We start from the raw sequence: 15,530 nt of genomic DNA on the forward strand, positions 1-15,530 counted from the left end.
GGTGCAGCCACTCTGGAAAACAGCATGGAGGTTCCTCAAAATGTTGAAAATAGAACTGCCCTATGACCCAGCAATTGCACTATTGGGTATTTACCCTAAAGATACAAATGTAGTGATCCAAAGGGACACATGCACCCGAATGTTTATAGGAGCAATGTCCACAATAGCCAAACTATGGAAAGAACCTAGATGTCCATCAACAGTTGAATGGATCAAGAAGATGTGGTATATATACACAATGGAATACTATGCAGCCATCAAAAGAAATGAAATCTTGCCATTTGCAACAACATGGATGGAACTAGAGCGTATCATGCTTAGCGAAATAAGTCAAGCAGAGAAAGACAACTATCATATGATCTCCCTGATATGAGGAAGTGGTGATGCAACATGGAGGCTTAAGTGGGTAGAAGAAGAATAAATGAAACAAGATGGGATTGGGAGGGAGACAAACCATAAGTGACTCTTAATCTCACGAAACAAACTGAGGGTTGCCGGGGGGAGGGGGTTTGAGAGAAGGGGGTGGGATTATGGACATTGGGGAGGGTATGTGATTTGGTGAGTGCTGTGAAGTGTGTAAACCTGGTGATTCACAGACCTTTACCCCTGGGGATAAAAATATTTGTTTATAAAAAATTAAAAATTAAAAAAAAAAAACCTATTCTCCTGAAGCTTTTTCAAATAATTGAAGCAGAAGGAATACCTCCAGACTCTTTCTATGAAGCCTGCATTACTCTGATCCCCAAACCAGGCAAAGACCCTACCAAAAAGGAGGATTTCAGACCAATATCACTGATGAATATGGTGGCTAAGATTCTCAACAAGATCCTAGCAAACAGGATCCAACAGCACATTAAAAAGATTATCCACCATGACCTGGTGGGATTCATCCCTGGGCTACAAGGATGGTTCAACATTCACAAATCAATCAATGTGATAGAACAAATTAATATCAGAAGAGAAGAACCACATGGTCCTCTCAATTGATGCAGAAAAAGCATTTGACAAAATCCAGCATCCATTCCTGATTAAAATGCTTCAAAGAATAGGGATAGAGGGAACATTCCTGAACCTCATCAAATCTATCTATGAAAAACCCACAGCAAATATCATCCACAATGGAAATAAGCTTGCAGCCTTCCCGTTGAGATCAGGAACAAGACAAGGATGGCCACTTTCACCACTCTTGTTCAACATAGTATTAGAAGTCCTAGCAACATCAAGCAGACAACAAAGAGAAATAAAAGGTATCCAAACTGGTAATGAAGAAGTCAAACTCTCTCTCTTTGCAGATGACATGATTCTTTATACAGAAAACCCAAAAGACTCAACCCCCAAACTACTAGAACTCATACAGCAATTCAGCAATGTAGCAGGATACAAAGTCAATGTGCAGAAATCAGTGGCTTTCTTATACACTAACAATGAAAATACAGAAAGGGAAATTAGAGAATTGATTCCATTTACTATAGCACCAATTACCTTAAGATAATTGGTGTCTATACTGCCTAGAGCAATCTATACTTTTAATGCCATTCTGATAAAAATTCCACCAGTATTCTTCAAAGAGCTGGAGCAAATAATCCAAAAATTTGTATTGAATCAGAAGAGACCCCGAATCACTAAGATTTCTTTTCAGTGTTCCATAATTCATTGTTTATGCACCACACCCAGTGCTCCATGCAATACATGCCCTCCATAGTACCCACCACAATCTCACCCAACCTGCCACCCTTCTCCCCTCCAAAACCCTCAGTTTGTTCCTCAGAGTCCACAGTCTTTCATGGTTTGTCTCTTTTTTCAACATTCCTCTGGCTATTCAGGGTCTTCTCTGGTTCCATACAAGTTTTAGGATTGTTTGTTATACTTCTGTAAAAATGTTGATGTTATTTTAATAGGGATTGATCAAATGTGTAGATTTCTCTGGGTACCAAAGATAGTTTAACAATATTTATTCTTCTAATCCATAAATATGGAATGTTTTTCTATCTCTTACTGTCTTCCTCCATTTCTTTCATAAGTATTCTGTAGTTTCTAGGGTATAGATCTTTTACCTCTTTGATTAGGTTTATCCTAGTTATCTTGTGGTTTTTGGTGCTGTTTTAAGTGGGATCTATGCTTTAATTTCTCTTTCTTCCATCACATTGTTTATATAAATGCAACTCATTTTTGTGCATGGATTTTGTATCCTGTTATCTTGCTGAATTGCTGTATGAGTTCTAGCAATTTTGGGGTGGAGTCTTTTGGGTTTTTCACATAAAGTATTACATATCATCTGTGGAGCATGAGAGTTTAACTTATTCCTTGCCAATTTGAATAATTTTTATTTATTTTTCTTGTCTTATTTTTGAGGCTAGGTACTATGTTGAACAACAGTGGTTAGAGTGAGCATCCCTGCCATGTTCTGACATTAGGGGAAATGTTCTCAGTTTTTCACTATTGAGAATTATATTCACTGTGGGTTCTTCATAGATGGCTTTTATGATATTGAGGTTTTTCCCTCTATCCCTATACTTTGAAAAGTTTTAATCAAGAAAGTATGCTCTATCTTGTCAAATGATTTTTCTGCATCAATTGAGAGGATCTATTCTTTTATTAATGTGCTTTAGTATGTTGATTTATTTGCGAATGTTGAACCACCCTTAATCCCAGGAGTAAATCTCACATGGTCTTGGTGAATAAATATTTTAAGGTATGTTGGATCCTATTGGCTAGTATTTTGTTGAGTATTTTGGCAACCATATTCATCAGGGATATTGGTATGTAATTCTCCTTTTTTTTTTTTAAAGATTTTATTTATTTATTTGACAGAGAGAAATCACAAGTAGATGGAGAGGCAGGCAGAGAGAGAGAGAGGAAAGCAGGCTCTCCGCTGAGCAGAGAGCCCGATGCGGGACTCGATCCCAGGACTCTGAGAACATGACCTGAGCCGAAGGCAGCAGCTTAACCCACTGAGCCACCCAGGCGCCCCTGTAATTCTCCTTTTTGATGGAGTCTTTGTCTGGTTTTGGGAGCAAGGTAATGCTGGCCTCATAGAATGAGTTTGGAAGTTTTCCTTTCATTTGTATTTTTAGAAACATCTTCAATAGAATATGTATTATTTCTTCCTTAAATGTCTAGTATGATTCCCCTGTGAAACCATCTGGTCCTGGACTGTTATTTTTTTGGGAGGTTTTTATTATTGCTTCAGTTTGCTATTTATTGGTTTACTCAGATTTTCTATTTCTTCCTATTCCAGTGTTGGTATTTTGTAAGTTTCCAAGAATGCATCCATTTCTCCAGATTGCCTAATATGTTGATATATTTTTTGAATTGTCTGATTCCTTTATATTTGTCATGATCTCTCCCCTTTCATTCATGATTTAATTAATTTTGGTCCTTTTCTTTTCTTTCAAGTAAGTCTGGCCTGAGGTTTATCAATGTTTTTAATTCTTTCAAAGAAGAAACTTCTTTTTTTTTTTTTTTAAAGATTTTATTTATTTATTTGACAGAGAGAGATCACAAGTAGGCAGAGAGGCAGGCAGAGAGAGAGAGAGGAGGAAGCAGGCTCCGAGCAGAGAGCCCGATGCAGGACTCGATCCCAGGACCCTGAGATCATGACCTGAGCCGAAGGCAGCGGCTTAACCCACTGAGCCACCCAGGCACCCTCAAAGAAGAAACTTCTAATTTTATTTGTTCTACTGTTCTTCTGATTTCTATTTCATTGATTTCTGCTCTAATCTTTACTATTTCTTCTTCTTGATTTAAACTTTATATATTGTTATTTTTCCAGCTCCTTTTGGTATAATGTTAGTTTGTGTATTTGAGATCTTTCTAATTTTTTGAGAGAGGCTCATATTGCAATATACTTCCCTGTTAGGACTGCCTTTGCTATAGCCCATAAGTTTTGATCAGATGTGTTTTCATTCTCATTAGTTTCCATGATTTTTTAAAAATTCTTTTTAGTTTCCTGATGGACCCATTTATTCTTCAGTAGGATGCTCTTTAACCTCCAAGTGTTTGAGTTCCTTCTAAATTTCCTCTGGTGTTTGAGTTCAAGTTTCAAAACATTGTGGTCTGAAAATATTCAGGGAATAATCTTAATCTTTTGCTATCAGCTGAGAACTGATTTGTGATCCAGTATGTGATTTATATTGGAGAAAGTTTCATGTGCTCTTGAGAAGAATGAATATTCTGTTCTTTTAGGATGGGATGTTCTATATATATCTGTGAAGTCCATTTGGTTAATATGTCATTCAGAGTCCTTGTTTCTTTGTTGGTCTTCTGGTTAGATTATCTGTCAATTGTTGTGAGTGGATGTTGATGTCCCCTACTATTAGTGTATTATTACCAATGTGTTTCTTCTTGTTGGTTATTAATTGGTTTATATAAATGGCTGCTCCCGTGTTGGGAGCATAAATATTTACAATTGTTAGACCTTCTTCTTGGATAAACACTTCAAGTATGATACTTATCTTCTTTTACTACGGTCTTCAGTTTAATATCTAATTTTTCTCATGTGCGGATTGCAGCCCCAGCTTTCTTTTGAGGTGCATTAACATGGTAAATATTTCTCTACCCCTTCACTTTCAGTCTGGAAGTGTCTGTAGGTCTAAGATGAGTCTCTTATAGACAGCATATGGATGGGTCCTGCCTTTTCATCCAATTTTCTACCCTATGTCTTTTGACTGGAGCATTTAGCCCATTTACATTCAGAGTAACTATTGAAATATATGAGTTTAGTGTCATTGTCTTGCCTGTAAAGTCCCTGTTTCTGTAGATTGTCTGTGCTTTTTTTTTTTCTTTTTTCTCATCTATGTTACTCTTGGGTCCTCTCTTCACTTACAAGAGCCCCTTTAATATTTCTTGCAGGGTTCATTTAGTGATCACAAATTTTCAGTTTCTGTTTATCCTGGAAGATTTTTATCCTTCCTTCCATTCTGAATGATAGCCTTGCTGAATAAAGTATTCTTTGATTCATGTTATTCCCATTTATTACCTTGAACATATCATGCCATCCCTTTCTGGCCTGCCAAGTTTTTGTGGATAGGTATGATGTCAGTCTGATGTTCTTCCCTCTGTAAAGATCCTCTTGTTTTGAGCTTCTCTCAAGATTCTCTTTTTCTCTATAGTTTGTAAGCTTCTGGGGTGACTGGGTGGTTCAGTCATTAAGCATCTGCCTTCATCTCAGGTCATTATCCCAGCATCCTGGGATAGAGCCCTGCATCAGGCTCCCTGCTCAGCAAATCTGCTTCTTCCTCTCCCTGTGCTTGCTGCTCCCCCTGCTGTGCTTTCTCCATGTTAAATAAACACATAAATAAAATCTTTGAAAAAATTAAAAAGTGTCTTAAAAAGGAAGAGTTGATAAAATAAGAAACTAGTTAAAAAGGGGATAAAAGAATTGGAAAAATTAGGACTAAAGGATAAATGAATCATGAGAAAATTCATGAAGCTCTGTATACTATTTGCACCACACTGGAGATTTACAGTCTTGTGGGATCTGTAAACTTGTACATCTGCTCTTCTAGGGGAGGGGCCTGCTGTTCTGCTCCTCAGGTTTCTTTTCCTGGGCAGAGTTGCACCACTCCTTGCCAGAGGGTTGAATTCAGGTTATGCTGGTCTTCTGTGTGGCTTTTTTAAATTTTTTCCTTGAAGGCTTTCTGTGCCTCTTTAGAGGATCAGAATAAAAATGACCATGCCCTGATCTCTAGCCTCAGAACCTAAAGATCAGAGTCTCTCCTTCTCAGTAAATACTCTGAGACAAAAAAATCTTCACTTTTGTTTGTGCTAACCTCTGCAGACTCCTGTGGTGTGTGCCCATGGCTGTCCTGCTGGGGGGAGTCTGAGGATACTGCGCTAATGCCCTTTGTAGGGCCTTGGCACTGAGAGCTGTCATGGGATGATGCACATACTTGCTCCACTACTCCCAAGGGATTGTGGAGGGTCCCTGAGTATCATTCTACTTCTTGGTGCCCAGGCAGAGAGTGGCCATCCAATTGGGCTTGGCTTGCAGTTTTTGGTGACTGAGTTGAGAGCCCTTACCCACCTCCACCCCTACCCCCTACTCAGCTAACTGACAGTAACCAGTTTCCTCACTCTACTGCTTGTGCACCTTACTGGCTCAGTCACCCCTGTTAGTTTTGTGACCCCTGGGATGCTTAAACCACATTGACCCACTTAGAATTCTGCCTCTTTTATCCCATGAGCCCCTCTCATACAGGGATGTCTCTCACTGGAGCAGATTTCTAACAGTTCCGATTTTGTCATCTGGGACTACATCACTTTCTGGTAGCCGACTTTTGGAGGCTCCCTCCCCTCTCCATTTATGTTCCAATATCTCCCTTCACATTCACTTCTCCACCCCTCCTGCCTTGCAAAAAGCAGACACTTTTCTACTTATAGAGTTCCAGATATTTTTTTCCGTACATCTCAGGCTGAATTCATGGGTGTTTAGAATTGTTTGATAGTTATCTAGCTAAATTCAAGAGGCCAAATTAAATTAGGTCCCCTACTCTTCCACCATCTTGCTTCCTCCCCAGCTCTCTCATTTTCAAGGTCCCCCAATATGCTACTAAATCAGTATGAAAAGATCTGTTTCTTGTTTTCCCCCAGCATTTTATAAACTGCCAATTTCATGTTGCGATTCCACATATGCTGCTGTGCTCTTATGGGTGGCAGTCCTGCTATGGCTCACCCTTCTTAGTTTGTTTCCTATAGTCAAGAGTTTCATAGTTTGCCTCTCTCTGTTTTGTTTTGTTTTTTTTTTTTTAACTTATTTTTCCTTCCCTTCCCTTATGTTCATCAGTTCTGTTTCTTAAATTCCATATATGGATGAAATTATATAGTATTTTCTTTCTCTGACTTATTTCACTTAGCATAATACCCTCTAGTTCTATCTACACTCTATCTAAATTTTGCAGATGACATGTCATTTTTTTGATGTCGGAATAATATTCTTCATATCTACCTATCTATCTATCTACACACACACACACACACACACACACACACACACACACACATCTTTATCCATTCATCTGTTGATGGACATCTGGACTTTTTTTCGTATTTTGGTCATTGTGGGTATTGCTGCCATAAACATTGGGGTACACTACTTTATTTTAATACAAAAGAATGTAATTATACTGTGGGGGCTGGCATATTTTCAGAGATTACTTGCCATATTTTCATTTATTTGGTTCCTCAATGTATAAACAAGAGAACAGTAAAAGGTACAAAGAAAATCTGAAATCATTTTCTCCCTCCTCTCTCCCCTTTCCTTCTAAGGTAATTCTCACAGGGAAGACAGCTCATCCTTTTGCAGAAGTCCCAACAATACATTCACTAGAAAGTAATTTCTTCAAGTATTTCACAGTGCTTTATCTGACAATGTTATTTTATATGGAATTTAATATTTATTTAATTATTTTGTAGATTTTTAAACTATCCATTGTAAGACAAACTAAAAAAAAAAAAACAGGAGTTGAACATTACTTGAACATTTCTTAGTAAAGAACATTGTACACAGATTAGATAAGGGATTTCTTTTGGTTTGTTCTATGAAGCATAGGTCTGTTAAAGAAATGTATCCAGCTTTAAATTACATTAAGAAATGGTCCTAATTTTAAAAGGGATTGTTCTGGTTTTAGGTATAACAGCTGCAGCAATGGCTGAGGCAATGAAGCTGCAGAAGATGAAGCTTATGGCAATAAACACTCTTCAGGGAAATGGAAACCAAAATGGGACTGAGTCAGAGCCTGATGATCTTAATTCTAATACTGGTGAGTGTCTTCAGGACTACAAGATAGGTGACTCTCACTAATGTATTCTGAGATTGGAGAGAGAAAGTATGAGGGCGAGAGGAGAGAATAATTTGTATACTTTGATTTTGAGCAGTTATTGCATAAGGATGGTTAACCCTACCTCTAACTAGTACAGTGAAACTAGAAAACCATTAAAATCAGAATTAAATTTCAGGAATCAGTTACCTTCATTGTTTTTGTAGTGGAATCAATTACTAATTTTTATAGTGTTAGCTACTTTACCTTTTGCCTGTGAAAAGTTGTCCCCTTCAGTTTTACCTCAGGTTTCTTACTTTAACTTTCTCTCAAGAATGTACCACTGAGAGTTCTGAAAATCTACCTTGGCTCACCTGCAGTCATTTTAGGTGGACTACCACCTCTTTAGCTAAGTAAAGGTGCTGGCATACTCAGGTCATTGGCAAGGGCTAATGAAAAGAAGTAGAACAAAGAGAAAGCAAAGAAAAGAAAAAGACAGAATAAAGGAAGAGAAAGATGCCTGTGGAATAGAATATCTTCTCCATTCTTGCCAGTTGTTTTTTCTCCTTTATCTTGTGATAATTTTACCTTGGTTTTGATCATAAGACTACCCCTCAGATCTCTTTTGAAAGTAACTTGGATTATAGATATCAGCATACATTAATGGATACATAAATAATTAAATAAATAATTATGTCTTAATTTTATTGGGACATAAGAAAGGTCAACCAAAGATATTCTTAGAAGCCATACGTTTCTGATCTAATTCTGTAGCTATATTTAATATAATGTGATAGGTAGATTGGTGGCAGTCTTACCTCTCTTCTTTAGGTTCCTAGAGTTTCAAGCACAGTGGGACTTTATTTTAGAGGGAAAAAAGCAGGGTAATTAAAGAGGGAAATAACTGACTCAGATCAGTATAATAAAATACTCTGACTTTAATACAGTGTAGCTCTCCTCATCTAAAATTAAAATATTCAGAGTGAATTATGGAATGAGGGCTGGGCTTCAACCAGTGTTCACAGCAGGAAATCAATGGAAAAATGCATTATTTTATTTAATTTGTGGCAACTGTAAGCAACACATAGATAATACTAAAATTGGTACTAAGCAAAGAATAATAACAGTAAGGTACCAGTTATTATGTGCTATCTCCCATGTTTGTTCTTTAGTTATGTTTTTTTAATTTAGATATAATTGACATATAATACCGTGTAAGTTTATAGTGTAAAATGTGTTGATTTGTTACACTTATCTATTGTAATATGATAGCACCATAGCATTAATCTAATACCACCATCACATCACATTATTATTTTTTTATGGTGAGAACCTATAAGATCTAGTCTCTTAGCAACTTTCAAGTGTATAATACAGTATTATTAATTGAATCTCAATGTTGTACAGCATTTATTCATCTATCTCTTGTGCTAACATATTTAATTATTACCAAATTTCCAGAAAAAAAAAAGGCATTTTCAACACTCTATTTTGCAAATAAGGAAACAAAGGCACAATGTGGTTCAGCTTTGCTCATAGTCCCAGAGCTAGTAAGCGGCAGAGGTACATTTCAATCCCATGTTTGGTTAAGTCCAGAGTCTGTTTTATTTACATTCTTCCTCCTCTTTAATGCTGTTTTGTAGCAGAAATTTTATTTTATCAAACCCTTCAAATAAAAGTTGTTTTTATCATGAGGATACACTAATAAATTGATGATCAGTTTCCTAGTCCTAACACCTCTTACTTCATATTGGGTTTCAAATCTTATAGTGTCTTAGAAATAACCACATTTGACAGGAAACTTCTTGTATATAAAAATATTTTTTACCAATAAAAATTAATGGGACTTCAAGCAGTAATTTCTGTCATATTTTTCTTAGGTATACCAGATAATGAAAAACTGTACAAAATTTCTAAGTTGTTATTTTATAACAGGACAATAAAGACATTTTGAGAGATGTACTGATTACCTAATTTCTAACTTAGTAAGTAGTTAATTTTCCTGGCTAAATATAATCTGTCCTAACTCCATCCATCAATCATTGTGATAAAATAAAGTATTAGGTTTCCATCTGTGTATAATGTTATATTTGGTGTAGAGATGAAAGTAGAGTAGCCACTGTGTTTGAGCTTGAAGATGGCAATTTATCCTTATCTTGATGTACTGAAGATAAGCAGATATAAAAATAATTATAATGATGAAAATAATAATAATACATATTTATATGAAGTCCCTGAGATTTTTGAAGTCTATAAATGAGCACTACTGCCTTGTGTGTATATGCACACTAGAGTCTGTTATCAGGAGAGATCCCTTTCATCATAACTTTCCCTCATGGGTTATTGGAGAACAGGTAGACCTCAGCAGTCTTCTCCACTGAGGACTCCAAGTCACGGCTGGCACAACAGATTGACCAGGAAACGTGAGGGTAAGAGGATGGTGAAAAGAAATTAAGAGACAAAGAGATGGGGGCAGGAGGGACACTGAGGATTATGTCCAACAGTGCCGAGTTTATTCCACATTTTACAAGCATTTATAAGGCAGACCACAATAGAGGGAGTAATACATCAGTATCTAGTCAGATGACTGCAAGTTCCTATAACAAGTTTACATTAACTACAAGCAAATCTCGTGATGCCAGGTAGTCTTGGCTAATGCCATTAGCAAGACAATCAACCAGAGAGTGGGTTATGGGAGGTACAGGAACAACAAGGACCAACTAAGAACTCTTGACCCTGACCACATTGTTCCCTTCTGTAGGGAGAGTGTGTGGGAAGTCACGTAGGCAAGCGCATGACACATAGCACAGACACTTCCTTAGTATTACTCGACTTTATTGACCTAAGCCTTTAGGTCGGCTATTCAGCCTTTAAAGGAGGCAAAAGACGGCCTGGTTTGATCCATGACTCCAAACATGCCGTGGCCTCCAACAACTCCAGCAGCTCTCACTGCCACAACAGACAACCACAGATTTGTCTGTCAAAGAACCTGGCAGTCTTTGCCAATGGCGATCTCAGCTGATGGAATTGCACAAAGTCAACAATGTTGTGCCTTCCCATTTCTATATTTGGAGCTGTCATTCCACTGTCCTAGAGCCAGAGCTGCCACACCCCACCCATCCAATGTCTTTGTATCCACCTGCACATGAAGGTCTTTCCTTACTGAAGTGAGTCCATAAAATCTGAAAGAGATGCTACTGCCTCAAATATGAAGATAGCAATGGAAAGTCAGAGAGAAGATAAACAATCAATAAAACACCACGCAAAAGGAATAATTTTTTTAAATAAACTAACCCTAATGAAATGAAGATCTGTGGTGAATTGCCTGACAAAGAATTCAAATAATAATTACATAATAATTTTTTTCTGCAAGCTGAATAAATTATAAGAGGACACACTTAACATAACTCAAGGAAATCAGGAAAACAATACATGAACACAATGAGGAGTTCAACAGAGATAGAAGTCAATAAGAGATTCTGGAAGAAATTCTGGAGTGGAAGAATACAATGAAAGAAACAGAAAATATGATATAAACTTTAATATAAGACACAGTCAATCAAGAAGGAACAAACTGCAAACTTGAAAATAAGTCATTTAAAATTTTTCAGAGTAGAAATAGGAAAAAAATGAAATAGGGGAAAGTAAGCCTACAGGATTTACAGAATATCAGGTTATATTATTTCTCTTGCATTGATATATGCATTATGGGAGTTTGGGGGGGGGGGAGAGAGAAAGGGGGAAACAAGCTTTTTTAAAGAAATAATTACTGAAAAATTCCAAATCTAGGGAGGTTAATTGACAACCAGGTTAATGAGGCTCAAAAATCCTCAAATATGATCAATCCAAAGAAGACTACACAGAGATACATTATAATCAAATTGTCAGAGATCAAGGATAGAGAGAATATTTGAACGTATCAAGGGAAAAGTCAATTTGTTACATATGAAGAAAGCACCATAAGACAATAAGCAGATTTCTTGGCAGAAACTTTGCAGAGCAGAAGAGAATAGGATGGTATATTTAAAGCACTAAAACTTATCACCAAAAATACAGTAACTGGAAAAATATTTCAAAAATATAGGAAAAAATAAAGTTTTCTCCAGATAAAAATTGAAGTACTTCATCACCATTAGAATTCCCTTACAAGATATGCTTGAGGGGGTTCTTAAAATAAAATGAAAACACAATAAAAACAGCAGTGTTAAATCACAGGAATGCATAAATATCACTGGAAAACGTTAATGGATAGAGAAATACAGGTTAATGTAACACTGTAATGGTGCATAAATAATTGTACTTAACTAATAAATTACTGAACACTACATCAAAAACTAATTATGTGCTATACAGTGACTAACTGAAGATAATAAAAAAAGGAAAATTTTAAACTATGTATCAACATGGACAGGACTGGAAGAGATTATGCTGAGTGAAGTAAGTCAAGCAGAGAGAGTCAATTATATGGTTTCACTTATTTGTGGAGCATAAGAAATAACGTAGAGGACATGGGGAAATGGAGAGGAGAAGTGAGTTGAGGGAAATTGGAAAGGGAGATGAACCATGAGAGACTATGGACTCTGAAAATAAATCTGAGGGTTTTGAAGGGGCAGGGGATAGGAAGTTGGGTGAGCCTGGTGGTGGGTATTATGGAGGGCAAGTATTGCATGGAGCACTGGGTATGGTACATAAACAATGGATTCTGGTACACTGAAAAGAAATTTAAAAAACAAAAAAAATAAAAATGAAAAGACAAAAATTTGCTAATGAATGCATAATATAAGAAGCAGATTCTGACTACAAAAACAAAAAAGGGGTGTAGGAAAGTAAAAGTGGAGAATTTTTGTATGTAATAGAAGTTAAATTTTTCAATGATTCATTAGTTGAACACTACTTCATAAACTAATAGTGTACTGTATACCTGCTAACTGAATATAGGGGGAAAAAAGAAGTTAAATTATTATCTACTTAAAATAAAAATTTTATTGAAGTGCAAGGCAGTTGAGTAGTTGCTAAACACTAGAGAGTTCTGTAAGTAATTTGAGAAACTGATCAACCCAGGTAGTGTGAGAACAACTCAGGAAAGAAGGGACCAACTGAGTCTGGGTCCAGCATTTGGCATCTGTAACTTTTTTAACTCACTTTTTCTTATGGGTTGAATTGTGCCCCTTAAAAAGATATATTGAAAAATTGAAAAAAATTAAATTAAATCTTAAAAAAAGATATATTGAAATCCTCACCCCTAACACCTCAGAACGTGAACTTGTTTAGAAATAGCATCATTGCAGGGACCCCTGGATGGTTGAGTCAGTTAAGGATCTGCCTTCAGCTCAGGTCATAATCAGAGGGTCCTGCATCAGGCTCCCTGCTCATTGGGGAGCCTGCTTCTCCCTAAATAAATAAATAAATATATAAATATATACATATTGTATACAAACCCAAGTTAAACAGGAAGCTAAAAACTATGATAGATATTCAATAGAATCAAAGCAAATCACTATCAAAACAACTTAACAAATAACAATGGAAGGCAACAATAGAAGACAAGGACAGAGCAAGTTTAAACCAAAAAAGTATTCACAGGATGGCAAGAGTAAGTCATTACCTATTCACTACTTAATGGATTAAACCAACCAATTAAAATGCACCAACTGCCTTAAAGAATAAAAATAAAAAGTCCAGTCAAGTGGGAATTTATTCTTGGAATGCAAGGGTGGTTCAATACAAAATCAACCAATGTGATACATCACATTAAAAAAAGAAATGATAAAAACCATATGACCATTTCAATAGATGCATAAAAAGCATTTGACAAAGTACAATATTCCTTCATGGTACAAACCATCAACAAAGTAGGTTTAGAGCCAATATACCCCAGCATAATAAAGGTTGTATATGAAAACCCACAGCTAACACCTTACTCAATGGTGAAAAACAGAGCTTTTCCTCTAAGATCAGGAACAAGACAAGGATGACCACTCTCCATTTTCATTCAGTGTAGTACTGGAAGTTATCATCCCAGCAATAAAACAAGAAAAAGAAATAAGAAGAATTCAAATTGGTAAGGAATAAACAAAATTCCCACTATTTGCAGATGACAATACCATATATAGAAAAACTCTAAGGTTCTACTTTTTTTTTTTTTAAACCTTAATATTTTTTGGTCAATTAACTTTTTTTTTAATTTTTTTATTTTTTATAAACATATATTTTTAGTCCCCAGGGGTACAGGTCTGTGAATCACCAGGTTTACACACTTCTCAGCACTCACCAAAGCACATACCCTCCCCAATGTCCCTAATCCCACCCCCTTTTCCCAAACCCCCTCCCCCCAGCAACCCTCAGTTTGTTTTGTGAGGGTGACAAACCATAAGTGACTCTTAATCTAAGGTTCTACTTTTTAAAAGTACTAGAAGTTATGAATGTACTCAGTAAAGTTGCAGCATGCAATAATAAACAGAATTCTGTTGCATTTCTATACATTAATAATGAAGTAGAGAAAGATAAATTAAGAAATAACCCATACAAAATTTCACCAAAAATAATAAAATATCTGGGGATGAACTTGAGCTCCTTAGGTGAAAGATCTGTACTTTGAAAACCAGAAAACATTAATAAAAGATATTGAAGATGACACAAGCTAGTGGAAAGATATTCCTTGCTCATGGATAGCAAGAACCAATACTGTTAAAATGTCTGTACTACCTAAGGCAATATACACATTTAATGCAAACCTTATCAAAATGTCAACAGCATTTTTGACAGAAGAACATGCAGACATTTGGGCAAGATGGTGGAGCAGAAGGACCCTAAGCTTGTTTTGCTCCATGAATACAACTAGATAACACTCAGATCAATATAAATAACCCAGAGAACAACACAAAGACTGGCAGAACAAGCTCTACAACTAAATGGAGAGAAGAGACCACATCAAAGAGTGTAGGAAGGGTGGTGACAAACTGGGGAGCTAAATGAACTTGTGGGCCATTTCTGGGTGGGAGCCATGGCTTCAGGGAGGGGAGAGAAACAGACCCTCACACCACGGAGCTACACAGGGAGGAAAATACCCATAGAATTGACTCTAAAAACCAGAGAGGCTGAATTTCATGAGTTCATACAGCAGCAGGAATTAAATCCTGGAATGTTAAAAATCAGCAGGTTAAGCTCTGGGAGAACCAGAAGAAACTGAGTTCCTACATCTTAAGAGACAGCACAAAAAACTGCCTGTGAGATGCAGCATAGAACTAGCAATTTGGAAAAATACGTAGAATATATGGTAGAGTTATTTACTAATAACAGAGCATGGTCCCAGAGCCACAGTTTTCACTGGGAGACTCCTCCAGGAGCAAAGAAGTTGGTAGGCTCCATTTCCCTCCTCAAACTTCCACATACACACACAGCTACCTGTGGGAACTAGCACAGCATAGGTATTCACATGGAAACTCAGTTACACTTCACCCCCACCCCTTATCCTGGCCTGCCTCGGTACCAGTGCTATGGGTCCTCTCCCCCAGAAGACCCATGCAAACTTTGCCAACACTACATCTCCCAACTGCATGCTTTGTGGGGCCTCAGTCCTTCAGCAGTGCCAAGTCACTTTGCAACTTGTTAAAATCGTGAGCCTCACTCACACACTTTGTGAATCAGACCCTAGCTAACACAGACCTTCATAGTGGTGGCCTGATCCCTGTGGAACAGTACTGTTGCACAAAACTTGCAGGCATTATGCAGCCCATCCACACTCAATTTTCAGAGCATCCACCAGCTTCCCCA

At 36.9% G+C, this 15,530-nt stretch overlaps 1 protein-coding gene across 1 annotated transcript in view; it reads left to right on the forward strand.

The window, feature by feature from the left end:
* DACH2 (dachshund family transcription factor 2) overlaps positions 1–15,530 on the forward strand; it is an 878,628-nt gene that overhangs the window by 593,651 nt on the left and 269,447 nt on the right. Inside the window, exon 4 of the mRNA XM_059156812.1 lies at positions 7,629–7,760. Coding sequence (XP_059012795.1) covers positions 7,629–7,760 — 132 coding nt within the window. The remainder of the gene's footprint in view (positions 1–7,628; positions 7,761–15,530) is intronic.

This window comes from Mustela lutreola, chromosome X (assembly GCF_030435805.1).
Source record: "Mustela lutreola isolate mMusLut2 chromosome X, mMusLut2.pri, whole genome shotgun sequence".
Lineage (NCBI taxonomy): Eukaryota > Metazoa > Chordata > Mammalia > Carnivora > Mustelidae > Mustela > Mustela lutreola.